General features: G+C 52.1%; 1 protein-coding gene across 1 annotated transcript; it reads left to right on the top strand.

Moving 5' to 3' along the window:
• Positions 1 to 7,895: 7,895 nt before the first annotated feature.
• Positions 7,896 to 12,965, top strand: LOC119091640 (guanine nucleotide exchange factor for Rab-3A; the record flags this gene model as incomplete). The annotated part of the gene is made up of 7 exons (XM_037214446.1): position 7,896; positions 7,946 to 8,112; positions 8,700 to 8,889; positions 9,694 to 9,827; positions 10,267 to 10,484; positions 11,510 to 11,624; positions 12,313 to 12,965. Coding segments are annotated over 7 exons (966 nt in total), but the record flags the coding sequence as incomplete, so codon positions are not given.
• Between the last annotated feature and the right edge of the window lie 6,245 nt (positions 12,966 to 19,210).

The raw sequence follows: 19,210 nt of genomic DNA, 5'->3' as shown, positions 1-19,210 counted from the left end.
CCAATGACGACGGCGACGAGCTATTTCAGTTTTATTTCAGAATCACCCATGCTTTGTGCCTTTGGACGGAGATTCGTAGAGCATCGGCACCATCTCGGCTCCATTTATCAATTCTTTCATGCTGAGCCTAGAGGCCTGAAAAGGCATTTCGGAAGCAGTGGCTTGCCATTAGGAGTTGTCTTTTTCTTCATTTAGAGGTGACTTCACTCTATGTATCTGCCGTTGTCCAGGCCCTTAGAAGTGACGAACTTCAAAAAGTATTTGGCTCTGCCGCATTTTAGCTCAGTCACTGAGAGTCTAACTTTGCATAGCTGTGGAAAATTAAATAGCGGAGCTTTATATGCAGAGAAATTGATGTACCTTGTAAGGTCGCTGGCCTATCGCAGACCAAAGTCAGGCCATGGCTGATAGCAAAAGACATTCCTAAGGAATCGCTCAATGTGATGCAACAATGGAGTTTTGGCCAAAGGCATACATACATGCATGTATATATATATATATATATATATATATATATATATATGTATATATATATCCGAGATAGATGGATGGATAGATCAGTTAAAACTGGATGTGGTCAATTCAACACTCATCATTAATATTATACTGAACTATGGCAAAATCATCTGCATCCGATTTCTACTAACATGGCACAGGTATTTGCCATTTGCCATGGTCTATACATTCCCAACCAGCTTGGGTGATAGGCGGGAGCTCAAGGCGGTACATAAGCCATTTAACCATTCCCGCCAGGGCAAAAACTCAACCGAAGGCTTGCAGTCTACCTTTATAGGGAGTGTCCCACCTTTGGAACATATTCTATATATATATATATATATATATATATATATATATATATATATATATATACATATAATATATATACATAGATTTTAGCGTAACCTCAAGACTATAATTTTAATGTCTAATAATGACACTGGGCAGTACCACTACAGCGCCGTCAAGACATGATAGGGAAATCAGTTTAGATTATTTTCAAGTTCAAATTACGCTGTCGACGGTTTATAACAGCATTACACCTCTTCCCTGAAGGCACGGCCACCGTCGTCGTGACAGCGACCGTGCGCACCCCTACTGGTGCGAATAAAAGAGTTAAAAATTGACACAGCGGACATCGGCCTGTGGACCGAAAAGCGCAATTGTTAAATTTGGAACCAGTGCGCCACTTTGGACCATCTGATATTCCCATTCCCAAAGACAAAGTGCGCCTCGACAAGAACCAGTGTGGTTAACGTCACCGGGGAGAAATCAAGGCCATAGCATAACGTTTCGTTGAACTCGTGGAATAATAGTTTCATGTTTGCCTAGCTTTATGTATGGAGTGTTTCAAGCCTACGTAGCATTTATTGCACGAACATTTTCATACATTGGAGTGTTGCAAACAGTACCGAAGACATACGTTGGAAAAAGCAAGGCAAATGAAATGCATTACTTTCATAGTGCCAAGCATCGAGTCGCATGAAATGTGTCCCGCAGGGTCGCCTACTTCAAATCGAAATGCTGTGCTATTCAGAAAGGTCTCGAAAAAAGCTGGCATTCCTGATCAAATCGTGCGCGTCTGATGTAACCATAATTGAGAAGTACAAAAAGGCGGGATGCTCCATTTTAGTAAGTTGATTGACATGTTTCCAATCATACTTTCCCCTGCCCCGACCCTTGTCACGGTCTTTGTTCGCCACACAGTGGGGAGTCGGTCCTGCACAGTCGGTACTAACGTGACTTTTCTCGGCATTTTCCACCATGATTTTACTAATTGCCATTACACTATGGCGATTAGTAAAATCATGACGACTCAACACATCGATATATTGGATCACCACATCTCACCTTTCCAACCACCTCCATTCCTGATTTTCGCCCGGTCATGACAAGTTAGTGTCCGGTCACGGTCCGACATATCAGTGCTTACATAAACGGGCGCGCGCGCGCACGTGTGTGTGTGTGTGTGTGTGTGTGTGTGTGTGTGTGTGTGTGTGTGTGTGTGTGTGTGTGTGTGTGTGTGTGTGTGCGTGTGTGTGTGTGTGTGTGTGTGTGTGTGTGTGTGTGTGTGCGTGTGCATTCGCGTGTACGCGACATGTGCACGTGTGCTCGAATGCACAGGTGTGTTTTGTACCTCACTGTTATACATTGCTCACACTTTGTAACAATTTGTCTAGATCGAGCAGTACTGATATGTTTGAAAGTATCAGTGATAAAAGTGCGTATGTATGGTGGCAAAAGCTTCGCAGGGTGATATTTCAAGTACGTTTACCCCGCAGCTATACTATGGGGTGAACGCCCGGAGCGTGTTTTGTTTGCTTTTGAAAAACCGAAAGCAGAGTAAATCTGGACATTTATGACGGTGCTGATCACAGATTCCCAACGAAACTCTGCTCGAGGATCGCAGAGTGCACATACTCCTTACAAGTTCGCATCAGCAACGTCCATGGTGCGGCCCTAAGCACAGCCAACGTTCTCTAACGTGAGGCATTTAACCTGATGAAGGCGACTGCGGTATGATCTAGATCCACTCGATCCAGACGAAGGCCGTGCACGTGACACACTTCTGTTGATTTGATCCTCATCTGCGTCACTATTAAACAAAGCAAGTTTTCAGTTCCCGCCGTGCGCTGAAACTGCATTCACCTATGCCTGAACTGGCATGCTGGTCATGAGAACATCAAGTTTGATGACGTCTAGGATGGGCTACTGCGCGTTGTAAAATCTGTGAAACGTAAAAATATAAAAATCTGCAGTGTGAAATGTAAAATCTCCTCCGAAATCCTGCGAGTTTGGGCCAAACGTTGTTTTGTTTTTATGTTCATACTTTTGTTAATAAAATTGATATAATTGTTTCTATTTCAATACCTTCGATGTAAGGACCGTCCCAATAGCTCTCTTGATTACAGCCAGGGTGGCAGCCAAGGGAAGGCCTGGGCCTCCCTTGGACCTGGATTTTTCGTTTTTCACCATGCACGGCTCCCGACAGGTTTAAAAGCAGTAAACTAGAATACAGACCTCGTTCGGGTCACGTGCGCTGCCTGAGCGAATGCGGACCTCGTGACCCATCGACCGGGACGTGACGTGACACCCCCACAGTGGCAACGGCGATTTCACTTTACCAATCCAATCCAGGCAACAGGCAATCCAATTACCAATTAGGCAACGACTCAAACACTCAACAACGTCAACAACGACTCAAACACTCACACGCACCTAACCAAGCGCTTCGCCACGTTCAGACAGGTACAGATCTTCGTCTCCGTTGGTCTTATTGCACGTGGACGAAAACAGAGCGCCGACATAACGAAGACATCGACAGTAGCAAGGGGCCCGCCCATACTCAGTCGCGCTCTGCCTGTCGCACCAGCTACAGCATGGTGTCGGCGTCCTCGGTTGCAGCATGGTCCACTTTGCTGGCTTCTTCTAGTTCGTCTCTGCAGACAACGACGGAGCCCTGCTGACGGCAACGGGATTGGACGCGATGAAGTGGAAGATGGTGCCGAACACCAAATCCAACGTCGACATCAACGTAGACGGCGATCATGGGACCATCAGCACCGCTAGCGCCATTCATACAAGAGGCGTGAGTTTTACTGGGTCAGCCACATCAGTTCACCAGGCAAGGTGGCAAGGCGGTGACGGGAACGGTCACCAATGAGGGTAACAAGCTGCTCGAGACGCGGAAACACGAGCAAGACGCAAACCTGGAGATCACGCGCAAGTTCACCGACTCGCAGATGATCATCACCAACAAGGTCGGCGACGTCGTGTCCGTGAGGATGAATGAGAGGAAGTGAGTGGGCAGCGGCAGCCGTCGCTACCGATGCCAGTTGGGCGCAGCAGCGGAGAAGACCGCCTGTAACCACAGCAATACATCATGCAAAATGGACAGCACCCGTTATGAGCGCCATATAACTATCGTAGTCGGTGCGTCCGAAAAGCCCAAATCATCATCATCGGACAGCACCCGTTATCTATAGTTTCATTCCGAATGAATCTATGTCTGTTAAACTCCCAATCTGCCATTTCTCTTTTTGGCCCAGGAACTTCCTTGGTTTTGACTGTGCTATTGTTATGCCTGTTTCATCAACATTGAATGTTCTGTGCGGATCGGTGATGCCACCGCGTTCCTGTCCCATCAAATGGAAGAACTTGTGAAGGGCACCATGCTCAATCCGCGCACACGTGCCGCAGACGTAGCTGTCGTTGTTTGTGATACTCCACAATGAAGGTGCTGTGGCGCTTCTTTTGTGAGGGGGGGTCTATCCAGAATTTGGTCAGTATGAAAAGCAAAGAAATCGTGGTGTCCCTTAAGATGAAGGTTTCGGGGCCTTTTCAGTAGGCGGCACTGGACTTATTGCCTCTAGTGTATAGATGTTTTGATGGTGCGAAATGAGGTTTTGGTGTCCCTTAGCCAAATGGGTCGCCCTGAAATTTGTTGTCATCGAATATACAGGTCTAGGAACGTTTCAGGTACCCCTGGAATTAAGCGTCTGGAGAAAATGCAGGTTACGGATCCCCAAAATTAGAAATTCACATTGGTGACAATTTACCGAACTTCGAAGAACGGGCCGATCAGGAATTTTGTCGCAGTGAAGCGTACAAAGATCCTCTTGAAAATGAAGGTCATGGCGCCCAAAAATAGAAGTTTTGCTGAACATCGCGCTCAGAAAATATTCCAGGATTTGTTTCGGCGTGTAAGGCACAACATTGTAGCGTTTCTTGATAATGGAGGCTTGCGGCCCTTCGGGATGTTCTCCGGAATTTAGTGCCTGTTGAAAATAAAGATTATAGTGTGGAGATATTGGTTTTAGTACTTTTTTACCGAATGCACCAATCCAGGATTTTGTCAAACGGACAACGCACATATCTTGTATTGCCCCTGGAATTCGATACCTCCCGCAAATGAAAATTCGGGATCTTTTGCGGTGTTCCAGGAACTTGGTGCCTCTTTGAAATAAAGGCTATGTGGTTCCGGAATAAAGGTCTTGGTATTCCTTCACCATGAGTTTTGAGTGGTTTAAGGGGTCGGGTACCATAGCTCATGCCTTCTCCCACCCATCCTCAGGATACGCTCCTATCTGTATTTTCGATTACAAGCAGAATGGGACCATCGCATTTAGACAGCCCTGGAGCATTGCCATCACGTCATTCAATGCAGGATCTTCTTTAGCACTAGTGACTGATAATGCCGGCAGGAGCCCAGCAGTCATTTAAAATCACAAGGCTCCACACAGCACACAGCACAAAAAAATCACAAACCGGTACCTCCTTATACATCGAAGGTCGTTTACCCAACGCGAGGACTTTGAGCTCATAATGCCGAAAAACCAGAAGCTAAAGGGCTTTCTTTATGGCCGCAGAGTAAGTGAACAAAACTCGCGGAGATATGTGTCTCGGATACAGAATGGTCAATCTTTATGGATTCGCCCCCGCCCCTCATGTAAAACGCAAAGCACCACCTCCGGCTGAGACATCAGAAAAGTAAAAAAAGATGTTCCAACCAGCTCTTGCATTGTTGACTGGTCCTAATGCGCTTGATCTAATTCCCCCACTGGAGTCGATCTCTTTACCTTCTGGCTCGTTGCCTTCCGTAAATGTTACAGGGGCTTCCGGAACATCAAATTCGTTACATCTTAGGCACGTTTCGGTATATTTCTGAACATACATGTGCCTGGATCCACAATGGATCCTGGGTCCTATAGGATTTTATAATTCCGGAATCTTGGATCAGATACCGATATTTTTCACGTCCAGACATGCACATTCTAGGCACAGACAATAACCCCTCATTACATGGGCCAGGCCGAAGTTGGAAGTCGAGAATTTCTATTCCTCTTATGGCGCCGCTAGAATTATCTCTGGATTAAGAGGTAATAGTGAAATATAACGCAAATATCTCTAGGGTCGTATTACCTGGCATCACTTTCTGGGGCGAAAGTGACGCGCACACTCGCGTGAACCAAAACAATAGATACGCCTCGATCGGCATTGAGTATCACGGTCCGATGGATATCGTGGTTTCCGGGGACTTGTCGTTCAAGGGCAAGGGGAAACACGGCCCACCGTCGGCTAACTAGGTAGGTTGGTGTCTTCTACGATCGTCGTGTGACTGCCCTGTGACCTAGACAACGAAGTGAGCACTCACATCGCGTGCAGCGTCAAAAGTCTGCTCTGTGCGAACAAGGACGCGTGATCAGTTGTATGGCTTGCGTAGACAACGTAGGCTGTTGCCTTCGTCCCCCCCCCCCCGAAAAAAATGTTGTTTCGCTTGAGTATGTCCAGGGAAGATGATAGTTGGTCCTGAAAAGCTGTTGGAGGTTGGTTTAGATTGATATGGCCAGGTCATATGGGCTTTCACTAAAGTGAAAGCTTAGTGCAAACATATGTATGTTGTCCTAAGAGAAGTTAATGGAAGTTTTGATGCTTTTTCTTGAATACCCAATTATGGATGCTGATCCTGGATTTAGGCATAGTTATTTAAAGTTTATTTTCATTGTAGACCCACATGATAAGGATGATCACCTGGTGCTCAAACCATGTAAGGATCATTCCCTGCGCCCCTAGCTTCTCAGAAGGGGGGGGGGGTGCTTAGTTGTTTTTCCATGGTCACTAGTCCTGGGGGACATTGTGTCTCATATTTAAAATCGCATTGATATTTTTAACCACATACATTTTTCAGCCTGGGCTTTGTTGTTATTGTGATTAGCCATAAAAGGGTACTTATGTCTGATTATTACTATGCAAGCACTTAAATGATAAGTTTGTTTGTTTAGCCTCTTGCACTTAAGATATCATGTGAATTTTTAACATAATGCCATTTGATTTGCTTTGTTTTGAAAACTGGGTTGTTTCTCAATAGTTGTGGGTCCCGATTTTGCTCAAGGAAATAACCATCCCAGGCTCTGGTCAAGGGATAGACATTTTTTAATGAAGTGGAAACTCCTTACAGTCAAAACATTTCTGATGTGAGCAAAGTCTGTTGAGTCTTAAGTCAAAGTCCATGTGACTTCATTATTCATTGATTGTATTACTCTTTACTGGGGATTTAGGTATTTGGTCTTCAATCATGTTTGTATGAAAAATAAGCTGTATTTAAAGCAATATGAAGACTGGACTACTGTGACAGTGGATTTAGAGGGATTGGGCATGCCCTAAATAGTCTTAACCAACGTTCTAGAGAAATGAAGTAATGAAGGTTATGACTGTAAAAGATAACTTCAATTCCAAGAAGCATAAAACAACATGATTAGGCCACTCTTGTGCTTTCTTGTGCCTTTGATCATGGGCAAAGCACTGCTCAGCAGGAACTCTGGAAAATCATGCATGCAAAAGACATGGTCATATCTCCCATTGTCAGGGGTTAAGGTCTGTTCAAAGCAGTCTAAGTTGTTTGTCATAGCACACAACCAAACTTCTTGCCAAAGAAACAGGTTTTCACCTACCAACAATAAATGCAAAACAATATATTTATTGTCACTGTTACACATCTGTAAGTGCAATATATTCATTGAATTGGAATGTGTCTCCCACATTGCATGTGGTTTAGGCATAAACATTATATTTTGCAAGAACTCTGGTTCTGAGCCATGCATCTTAAACATATGACCATGGGAATTATTTTTCAAAACTTGTTTCATGCTGGCAAGGTACCAGAGTCTCCCAACCAAAACTTTAATGTGTGTGTACCTCTGCCCACAGGCCATGCCAGGCCCTGAGGACGTGGCGCCGCCGCCGTCGGCGCACGCGGTGGCCGAGCTGGGTGAGGGCGCGTGCGACGCCGACTGGTCGGACGAGGCGGACGGCCGGCGCGGTCGTGTGGCGCCGCTGACGCTGGCCGCCTGCCACGTCTCACTGCTCGAGCTCAGCCTGGAGGAGCCGGAGCGGCGCGCGGCTAGCGGCGGCGGCGATGGCGGCGCGCCGCCCGACGCGCCGTCGCCGCGCGAGCCGCCGCGCGTGCGCGGCCTCGACAAGCTGGAGCAGCTGGAGAAGGAGCTGGGCGCCGCGCAGCAGGAGCTCAAGCTCAAGGACGAGGAGGTGGCCAAGCTGAACCGCATCCGGAACGAGATCGAGGCCGAGATGGAAGAGCTGACGGCCAGTCTTTTCCAGGTGGGCTGGAGCTGCCATGGTGGGCTGTGGGGGGAGGGGGTGTGGGCCATTTGTGGATGGGGTATATCAGACCATTTGCAAAGGTTGGAGTGTCGCCCGTGATGTCACTCAGACAAATAGTTGGCAATCAGAGATTTTCATCTGGGGAAATAGTTGTAGAAGTGTATGCTACTGGACTTTGTGCCTGCTAAATTATGTACTGTTTATGTTACAGCACCACTTTGTGTGTGCATCTATTGGAAGTGTAGGCAGTACCTTGACTGCTGCAAGGTTCATCATAATAGCCCTGATGTCATCATACTGAGTGTCAAGCATCAATGTTGCTGCAATCCTCACTGCCCTGCTAAGCTTCCTTGGTGTGTTTGCTCGCTGTCTCCACCTCTGTGATTGGAAATAACCATACATGTTTTAGTGATTTCAGTCTATTTCATTCAGTGTTTCTACTTTGGCTTCCACTCTCCCAGAATTGTGTCAGATGAGGTTTGACCCTGTCCACGTCCGTCCACTGTTTTACATGGATGGAGACACTCAAAGTGCTGTGAAGGGTGTGGCATTGTCCGTGACTAACCATCCGCCTCCGTCGGCAGGAAGCACACAAGATGGTGCTGGCGGCGAACGAGAAGCAGGCCGCGGCCGAGAAGGCGCTTCAGGAGGCCACCATGAAAATCGACGTGCTGCAGGCTGAGGTGGCCGCGCTCAAGACGCTGGTCATTACGTCCACGCCCAGCCGACCCAACGCCCACCTGCATCCACAGATTGACCTGGGCAAGTCAAATGGTAAGGCTGGAGCCGACCCTGGCCTGGCGGCAGCCACGGCCAGCCGGGCGTGCCGACGTTGGACTAGTGTTTTATTGTTTGTGAAGGTTCATGGTCTGGCATGATTCAGATTCAGATCCCAATACTCAAATTTTGCAATGATTAACTCAATCATGTTTCAAGACATCGCGTACCGAAACCTTCCCTGGTGAGGATGCCATCTGCACTCATCCACCATTGTGGCTGAGCTGCCAATGTAACGCCCCCCCCCCCCCCCCCCCTCCCCCGTCAATGTGGCTAGACTCCCCACCATTGTGGCTGAGCTCACCACCACTAGACATGAGATTCCCACCATTGTGACTGAGCTCCCCACCATGGTGGCTGAGCTCGCCATCATTGTACCTGAGATTCCCGCTATTGTGGCTGAGCTCCCCACCATTATGGCTGTGCTCCCCTCATTGTAACTGAGCTCTGCACCATGGTGACTGAGTTCCCCACCATTGTGACTGAGCTCCCCACCATTATGGTTGTGCACCACCCATTGTGACTGAGCTCCGCAACATTGTGGCTGAGCTTCCCACCACGGTGACTGGGTGCTGCGAGTCTGCTCTCCGGGCGCGCTGGAGGTGTAAAGTCTTCAGCAAGACCGGCCGGTATCTCTGCCGTTGCTGGCGTGCTGCCCGCACTCATCTGCTCATCACGGCTCATCTGCCCATCATGGCGCATCTGCCCATCATGGCGCACATTATCACCCATCATAGCGCTGCCCGCCATTGTCACCGGCCGTCGCGTGTCCGTCGCTCACTCTCGGCGGCTGCTCCACAGGCATCAAGATATTCAAGAAGGGCCACCACCGTTCGCCGTCGAACCAGGAGCTGACGCGGCCGGACGCGTCGCCGCCCGACTCGCCGGCCCGCTCGCCGCCACACCACCCGGCCGCACCCGAACACATTGACGAGGTCAGCGACCGGCCCGGGGTTGTGTCACGCCCGTCTGCCGCCGCCTGCGGCCAGTGCTGCCACCTGGGGGTCCCGTACCACAATTTGTTACGGGAGCCAGTCTACGGATGGAGCTCCGTCTGCCTTGTCGCTGATTCAGTCAGCCGCAAAGCCGAGGGATGTCGCCCTTGTCTTGGTTGTCTGCGGACGGTGAGCCGTGCGCGTCACGTTCCGGAGCGTGTTTGGTACGACACTGATCCCGCCGCTCATTTGCTGTCTGCGTCCTGGCAGTTAGCGGAGCACTTCTCGTGCGTGTCATGCTGTCACACCTGGAACTAGTGCTCTGTCTGTAACTGGTGAACACGTGTCACTGATGGTCGCGGCGCGGTGCTGAGCGATGCAGCACGTCTGTGACCGGAGCCGGTGCGGCGCTGAGGCTGCTGCGTGCTGCGTGCGCCAGGTGGACCCGCGCCTCCTCTCTGACGTGTCGGCGTGGCGCGAGAGGCCTTCGCTGGAGCTGACGGCGCCCTTCCTCTCGGACGTCTACCGCGAGGACATCGAGCCGTGCCTGCGGTTCGCCAGCGACCTGCTGACCGAGCAGGTCACCAGCGCTGTCCTCCAGAACTCGGTGTGCATCGAGGACGTATCCACGGGCATCCGCGGGCCCAACTTTCCCAGGTAGGCACGGCGCGCTTCTGGCCTGGGGGCGCGCTCCGCGTGGCGGGTACGAAACGCTCAGCCATCTCATGACATGCCACACCAGAATACCGTACTACCGGAGCGAGCTTGGGATGAATGGCCCGTCATGCTGTGTGGTAAGGATAACTTGTGCAGCAGCCTATGATGGAAGCATGGCATAGCGCATGTTTCATTGTTGCTGCGTTTCGCTGGGCTGCCTGCTTTTCTCGGACCTGTGCTCTACGCCATGTTGAGTTCTGGTATATTCTTGGGTTGTATCCTCCAAAAATGACGGAACCGTTATTCATGGGGAGCGTCAGCATGGAATAATTTCGTGCTGAACGAAATATGAATGCTATAAATGATACGATATGGTTGGTACGCTCGCAGTTATGCGTTCGTTCGTTTACGCGTAAGTAATCCGTTCGTTTTACGTGCATTTATTTTTTTCATGACGCATGCTGCAATCGGCCCGCAATCGGGAGTTAGTTCCGCTGAGTTCTACTCTGCGAAGTTTCGTGATCAGCACTCTTAAGAAGATAATCTATGCTAGCATGATATCGTAGGACTGATTCGGGACGGGAATTACTTGACTCTGCTTCCATGTGAGGGGTCTAGGGCGTGCCTAAGTGTTCGCCTTTCCGAGGCATGACTCCTCCGCAATTCACAGCGGGGCACAGCAGCGCCGAAGCACGCCGCTTTGTACCGCCGCACGTGCATCCGTGCGCCCGTTCGGGCCGTGTCACCGCCTGAACGTCTCAGATGTTGATGTTTTCACCGCGACTGGCAGTTTGATTGTTGTGAACGTGCCACGCCGGCTGCCGCTGCCGAGCGTCGGCGGCGCCGCCGCCCGTGTGCTGCTGCGTGTTCGTGCCTGATGAGTGTTCGCGCCTGCCTGGGCATGGCGCCGGCCCGGCTCCCGTCGCTGCGAGCGTCGGCGTCGCCTCGGTGTCGAGCTCGGCTGCCGGGCCGGCCGGCCGCCGCGATGCGCCGCTCCCGGCGGTGACGCCCGCCTCTGTGCTCAGCAGTGACGATTCCAGGCGGTGCGCCCTGCTCAACGTGCACAGGACGTGCCGCTACCGCATGAAGCTGCCGTGCCGGCCCGACTGGATGGACATCTCGCAGATCTGCCGCAACCGGGTCAGTGGTGGAACGGTCCGAACCTATGGCAGAGACTGGCGGATGGAGTAACCCGAGAGAAAATTGTGGACAAGACGTGAACGAGCTGCATGTGAAGTTTAACCTACATGACCTTGACATATGAAGGGTTGAATATCAGTAATCTCTTTGCTGCACAAATTGTATTTTCAATATGTTAACTATGCCGTGGGCTGTCAAAAAAGGCATGTTGTAAACCCTTGATGCTGCCAACTTGCCTTGGTGTTGGCAGGTTCATACTATACATGATTTGACGTGCCGTTAGCGGGAAAGATTTGCACCAAAACAAGAAAAGATCTGAAACAGCTATGAGCTTAGTGATATGTCCCGGCTATCTTTTTGTGCCACGTTCTGCCCTAGCGTCTGTGTGCCAAAACCATTTGGTGGCACTTGATGCTGCTGAGACCTGTCACATTGCTGCGATCCCTGCGTCTTGTGAAATGTAGCCCAGCCAGCTAGGCCTCATTCTGAGAGCAGTTGTGGTGCTGCGAAGCATTGGAGTTTTCACTCCCAGCCTCAGCCCGCGAGATCCCTGTATGTGTTTTCATGAATGTTTGCGCCGACGTGTGGCTCTCCGGCACGAGGCTGCTGCCCGGCCGGCGGCATGGCGACGCCCGAATGTCGGCGCCGCCGCCGCCGCCTGCCGCTGATATTTCTCATCCTCGGGCAGATCACGGCCGTGTGCGACTTCCTCAACTACCTGCGCTACATCCAGCAGGGCATGGTCAAAGGCTCCGTGATAGACATCTACCGCGAGATCATGCGTCTGCGTCGCAACATGGCCGTGGCGCGGCTCGGCTTCACCACCTGAGCGCCGCCCGCTCCGGGGCACGCTCGGGCGCGACCTGACCTGGCTCGCGGCCCTCCCGGCCCTCCCGGCCGGGCCCCGCAGTGTGACCCGGCCTCGACGCACTGCTTGACCTTGCCCGCCTCGCCGTCGTTTGCCGCCGGCGCCGCGTGAGACCGCACTGCGTGACCGCGGCTGCCGGCGTCCGCTAGGTGTAACTTGCAAGAGGGCGGCTGTCGACGGCTGGTGACGGACAGACGGGTGGCGTCGCTCGCCAGCGCTGCGAGCAGTGGAGGCGGGGTGGCCGGCGTGCTCGGGTCTGGCAGCGGCGGGCGGCGGAGGCGGGATGGCCGGCGTACCCAGGCCTGGCAGCGGCGGGCGGCCCGGCGTGCCCAGGCCTGGCAGCGGCGGACGGTGCTGTTACCCCTCTAGGGTCGTCAGGAGGCTGTCGCTCAGTCGTATCGAGCCACGCTTGGTCACCCGGCGCGTTTCCTCTTGGCCTGCTGGGGCGTGTGCGGCGGGACTCATGCCTCTGGCGCCTAACGGACGTCAGTCGCGCAGTCTCCCGACACGTGGCGGGCCGCGGCAGGGTCGCTCTCGGCTGGCCTCCTTCTCCCGCCGGCTGGTCCGACGCCGGTGGGCGGCCGACGCCGTCTGCGATCGCTGCTCGCAGCTTCCCCGCAAGAGGTCGTGGGGTCCAGCGAGTCTCCACCCGTGCGGAGAATCTCAGACCCCAGCTCCTGCCGCGCGTGGGGGAGAGGTCGTTCCACGGCGCTACCAACCGGTGGTCGTGGGTCCGGGCTAGGGGCGGATGCACAGCCGACCTCTCCCGAGGTCAGAGCATGCAGAATGGCTGTTCACTTTCGGTCACAATGGCCGTGGTGCTTGGTGGTGTATGGTGCAGTAGCTGGTGATAGAGGACGTGGCCACACACGTCCATTCGGTTGATTGTACTATGATGTTATAACGAACGCCGCTTTAAGATGTCTCGCAGCGGTCTATTTTTGGTGTTGCCTTGTACGATGTGCGGGGCAGCAGACGTCACGTAACGGCCGTATTGCGCCTGAGGCTGGTGTTCTCCGCCTGTTCAGAGGAAACAAAACCGGCTGGTCGTTCAGGCGGCCGGCGTACGCCACTCGCGGGTTGTTGGCGTTATCTGCGGCCTGTTTTGACCGGTCCAGACCCGTCGCAGCCGGTGGAGGTCTCGGGTGACTGGATAGTGGACCACTGACACGGTCACAGTCACCGGCCGAGGCTCCGTTCCCTCGTCTCATTCCTGCAGCGGCCGAGGAGCGCGGCGCGCTTCCCTATACTCAGGCGCTGTTGTTCCGGAGCGTGGCCACTCATTCGCGAGGCGCCACTGAAGCCCTGCATTGTTGGTTTGTTGCCCGGGCCGGACTCAGTTGCAGTTCAACTGTGAATCCATATGATTTTGCCGACAGGTTTGGCGTTGTTTATTGCATTTGTGTTTTCCCCACGGTACCTGCGGAACTGCGAGACGGCCGAGACGACGCCCCAGAAAGCGGATGGGACGAGCGCCGATAGGTCAATGATTGACGGCATGTAGTGGTCAGGCGTAGTAGAATCTAGTGGTTTATCTGATGTCTATGCTCATTCGATGGTCGTGGGGTGTTTGGGATGTACGTATCAGGGGTGCATAGGCGCGCTGCCCCGTTTGATCTGAATGTCGAATTGGCTTTATTCCGAAACGGCGTTTCAGTTTTCGGTCTTGCCTGGAACACCTGTGAAAGAGATTGTGCCAAAGCCAAACCGAACTTGCCAGCCGAGTCTTCCAAAACAAACTGCGTTCGTTGATCGTGGTGGAGTCGGTGAGGTCTATTGGTTTTTGCGTACGCCATGTTCGATTGGAGCGCAATCTCTTATGATATTTGTTATTTGCCTATGCTATTACGATCGTAGAGCACATTAGAGCTGTCACGCGATGATACACCATGTATAGCGTAAGTAATGCACCGTTCAATCCACACTGATAACGTCGTGTGAACGAGCTACATTCGGTGAATAAACGAGTCACTCAGCAGAATTTTTGTGTCGCCTCCAGCGTGTACAGCCTGATCGCTCACAGTCAGTCCTACATTTTACCAGCGTCGTTCCACTGCAGCCGCCGCATTGCATTGATATACTGCGACGTTCTCTGGCTCAAGGAATTTGTTTGCTTTCCAACTTTCCATATAAAAGCTCATTTCAGAGGTAAATCTCGGAATAAACTACGCCAAGCTGAGGCTGAGGTCGCCATTTCACGGGCGTCCTCCACCGGGCGCCCGTAAGATGGCGTGCTGAATTTCGCAAAAATGTCATGAATTTTGCTCCTATGTCGGCGAAGCATCCTTCCATCCTCCCCGTGGCAGAACCAATGGTTGGAGCCGCGGCCGTAGGAACGGGGTGTCCGTGGGTACCATCGCATCCCCATTTTCCGTGTATGCTGAACATTTATCCTGGCGATATGACAAAAATCCACATCGAAACTCGATTTGGCACCTCTTTCTTCTGAGACATTCCTTCGCTGATGACTGGAGCTCTAATAGACACGAATGTCTGGTTGGTTTGCAGCTTGCGCTTCAAAGTATCAGAAGGTGATGACACACGCCCTGGACATCGGGAATGAGGTCCGAGGCTCTCTAGACATCCAACAGATGCCATTCTAAGAGGGTGTTCTACGGAAATGGGCGATATCTTCAAGAGTCGTCTGGGGTGTACTTGATGAAATGCTACACCTTTTCATCATCTACAACAAGGACTGGAAAATGCAAGTGGTTTGGTACAACCAGGCACGCAGCCAGTCTTGGCAAGGGAGAGGCGCATGACTGACAAAGAGCTCTTGTCAGTAAGAGCCCCTCGCCTACTCCCAAAAAAGAAGCCAAATTGCCGAATATGGCCCATTTGTTAATGAGACAATGGTTTTCTTTTATATTTCTTTTCATTTTTATCTTCTAAAACTGGAACAGAAGTCATGAGTTGCCGTGCGATCGATTCTGCCTGAATTTTATAGCCAATCAACTGAAGAAATCGTGCGTTAAACAACTGCATGAAATAAATCACCAGCGCTCTTCGTTTTATGATGGTCTAGTGGATTTTTCTCCAAACTGATAAAGCTCAGAAGCTTTACCAGATTCTTACCTGGGCTTTACATAGACTCCAACAACCCCGCAAATGCAGATCGGAATGGGTTAGCGATTTGTATCGACATGGCCAAGCCATGCTTGCCTGGAGACGTTCAACATTCGGTCAGAAATGATTTAGTGATACGAATTATGTAACGTAGTTCTAAGCATGCGTCGTCGCTTTGCAACAAAAACCTAGGTGTCAGGCGCTGTAGCCTCGGCAGGTCCCGCAGGTCGGCCCAGCTGCTAACACTGAGATGAGGCCATAGGGTGGACGGAAATGATGGCGCATCTGGCAGATATACCTTTGAACATCAAACCGTTCTTTTAAAGGTAGTTGATGTACGTTTCACCTGTGTGATTTCAGATCGATGAAATGACGAATTAGCCTTTACAGCACCGCGAAGCGATGCTGCAATATGGTGGTAGAACTGGGGAACAAAAGAAGAGCCTCTATTTTTGGTGTTGCTGCAGCTGTTGATCGGCCCAGAGCACAACCTCAAAGTTGAAAAAGATATGCCCAGCCTAATTCTGAATGGTACGAATTGAACTTTAAGATATTGGGAAGCATTATTCCACGACGGTCGTTGACACGCACACGGCACCTGCCGCCTCACGTTACTTGCAGTGGCCGACGTCGTTCGGTTTTACGGAAACTGCGACTCAGGCCATCGCTGTCCTTGCTTCCGAGATGCAGTCGCGCAGGCTCAGACCCTTCGATTTCTTGTTTGGCTAGTTGATTCTGTGACAAAAGTTATCGGACAAACATGGGATGGCCTCGTGCGTGTCTGCATTAATTTCGACTCACTCAGATCCTTTATTTATTTCCAGGGAAGAGCCCCCTTGAGTAGGACACTAGGGGACACATTGTTGCTTCCTGCCAAGGGCTGAAGAGCCGTTAGGAAGATACCCACCACGGAGTGTCTTCCGGTTGTCATTCTGACGACACGAGGCGGGATCCCCTGGTCGATCCGGAGGCCCCCAGAGGAATGCATCATATCACATTGATCCTCCCTGACGTGGGAAGCATTTTGATCCGTGCAGATTGCGGTAGACATTGGATCGATGCAGGAAGCCTCTTAAGAGTGCCAATAGTGCAGTGGTGAACGCGCCTGTAGTAACCATTGCACGTCTGGGAAATCAGAGGGTTTGATTCTCGCGGTGCCCGCCCTTCCCGCTAGGGCAATAGGCAAGCGACGCCATATAACCCCAGCAGCTGAGTGCGTCGTTAAGACCCAATGACCAGGTACCCTCATTGACGCAACAACATTCCTGCTCGCCGCAGGTGGTCCAATAATCGGTACATATACTCTAGTTCGACTTAAAGGGCCCATGCCGGAATTGGGTTGGAGGGCCACCTTTCGGCACAGGGAGCCCTGATTGGCATATAACCCTTCCACGGCATCAATGTGAGCAATCATCGTAACCTGTCAAGTTTCCTTTCATAGTCAGAGCCCCGACCAACGCGAGAGACCCTCTGTCACTCGGGGTCCCGTCCACATCCCTCATGAACAAATTTCCCCTGACTGACTCGAGGCCCCTTGTTGACAACGAATACTGTTAGGCATTGTGGACCCCTGAACGATTCAGGGACCCCGCATTGTTGGAGGGGCCCGACCAATGTCAACCGCGGGCCCGGCCGCGACCCTGCTTGAGAAATGGGGCCCCAGAGCCCAGACCGACAGCGAGCCAACTGTTCCATGTTGGTGATCTCTGGCCGAAACAGAGGAGCGCGCTGTCTCAGGGGTTCCCCATCGGTGCGAGAAACGCTCCAACTGACATTTGAGATCATGAGATCCTGACATACGAGGGGGATTCCTAAAGGTAACCTACAGGCTTCCAATCTGGTCTTTGATCTTTAGTGTCAAGAGACCCTTGAGCACCTCTTCGGACCCCCTCAAACACCGCTCCTGGCCGACTCGAACCATTCACCGCCACAAGACCCCTGTTAGGCACTGGGGCCCCTGGGCGACACAGAGGCCCCTCATTGTGTTAGGGACCCCAAACATTGCAAATCACGGGCCCCAGCCCCTTTTCTTCTCGGTAAATGGGTCTCAAAGGCTCAGACGGACATGGAGCCGACTGTCTGGCTCACTGTCGAGGCCCTGTGTGAAATGGATATACCCATAATAAGAGGGCCGTGATAGAAGCACTCAGACTGACATTTCAGGTCACAGTACTGCGCGTGGGAGGCCGGACCCGAGTCTAATCGGGCCATTGATCTGAAGTCCCGAGAGGCTCTTCGACCTCTCTTCGTACCTCCTCAAAAAAGCCCGCGACCTACTGGGGGTCACTAGCCGAGATATGACCCTCTGTCATGCACTGTAGGCCTCTGACCGACACAGGGACGTCAACCACTGTTCCAAATACCCGGACCAATGCAAATCGTAACCCCCGGCCTCCGCCTGGCCCTTGCTTGGCAAATGAGCCCCCAGGGGTCAGACTGGCAGGGAGCCAACTGTTCAGTGTTTGTGGGCTTTGACCGACTTGAATACCCGCGTTGTCTCAGTGGTCCTCAAATGATAAAGAAGGGCTTCTCAATGATACTTTAGGTCACGAACCTACGGGCCGTGATTCTATATGTGACCTACAGCCGGTCCTTCAATCTGCGTTCCAACGGGTCCTCTGATAATCGGTACCGTTGGGCCGCACGGGCCACTCTTCGGGCCTCACTGAACACTGCCGTTGGTCGGCTCGGGACCTCTTGCGAGCACAACCGTCTGTAAGGCGCTGTGGGCCCCTGAAAGATACAGGGGCCTGAACAGCGCAAAACGCTGGCCCCTGCTGTGTCGCTGATTTGGAAGTGGGCCCTTAGGCCCATGTCCATGCGGAGCGGACTGTGCGGCACTGGTGGTGCTTGACCGACATATACATCCGTATCGGCTCGGTGGGCTCTGATTGGCGCAAAGGGCTCTCTGACTGTTTTTTTAGCTTCATTCCCCGCGGACCAGGCCCCTGAATAAGAATCCGACCAGCCCTTCGTGCTCGTAGACCCTCCAATCGAGCCCTTGATCGTCGGACATGGTGAGCCCTCCAATCTCTTCGGGTCTCCTCAAACACTGCCTCTAGCCAACTTGGTACCCTTTACCCAGACAGGGCCCATGTTAGGCGTTGTGTTGCCCCGACTAGTGTAAACCGCTGGCTCCGGCTTTGTCCTTGCTTGAGAAGTGGGCCCTCGGGGCCATGCCGCTGAGGAGCCGACTGTGCGTTATTGGTGGCGTCTGGCCGAAATAAAGGCACTTGTCGACTCAGGGGCCCCTGATCAGTGCATAGGGCCCTCTGGCTGGCATTGGATTACCCGCTCCTACGGGCCGGACCCTCGAATACGACCTCTGGCCGGCCTTTCGAGCCCCCAAATCGGGCCCCAAATCGTAGGTCCCGAGCGACCCTTTGGGTCCCTCTGAGCCTAAGGGGCACGTGTCCCCTGTGCCCCTTCCCCCTGCCTGCACTACGAAGTGCGATATATGAGGGATGAGTTGAAGGTGGACAGGATAGAGAATGGGAACAGGCCTGGGAATTGAACCTCTTATGACGTCATATTCTATCATCGGCTGATATCCTATCTGAGTTACGTATCGTGGCGCACCAGGCACAGTTGAAGCCTGAGATGGACGCGATTGAGCGCTGCGAGTCCGTGCATTTTTGGGTGGAGGCTGCTG

Source organism: Pollicipes pollicipes, unplaced genomic scaffold (genome assembly GCF_011947565.3).
Source record: "Pollicipes pollicipes isolate AB1234 unplaced genomic scaffold, Ppol_2.1 Scaffold_3447;HRSCAF=4054_pilon_pilon_pilon, whole genome shotgun sequence".
NCBI lineage: Eukaryota > Metazoa > Arthropoda > Thecostraca > Pollicipedomorpha > Pollicipedidae > Pollicipes > Pollicipes pollicipes.
This window is presented reverse-complemented; position numbering and strand designations above follow the sequence as displayed.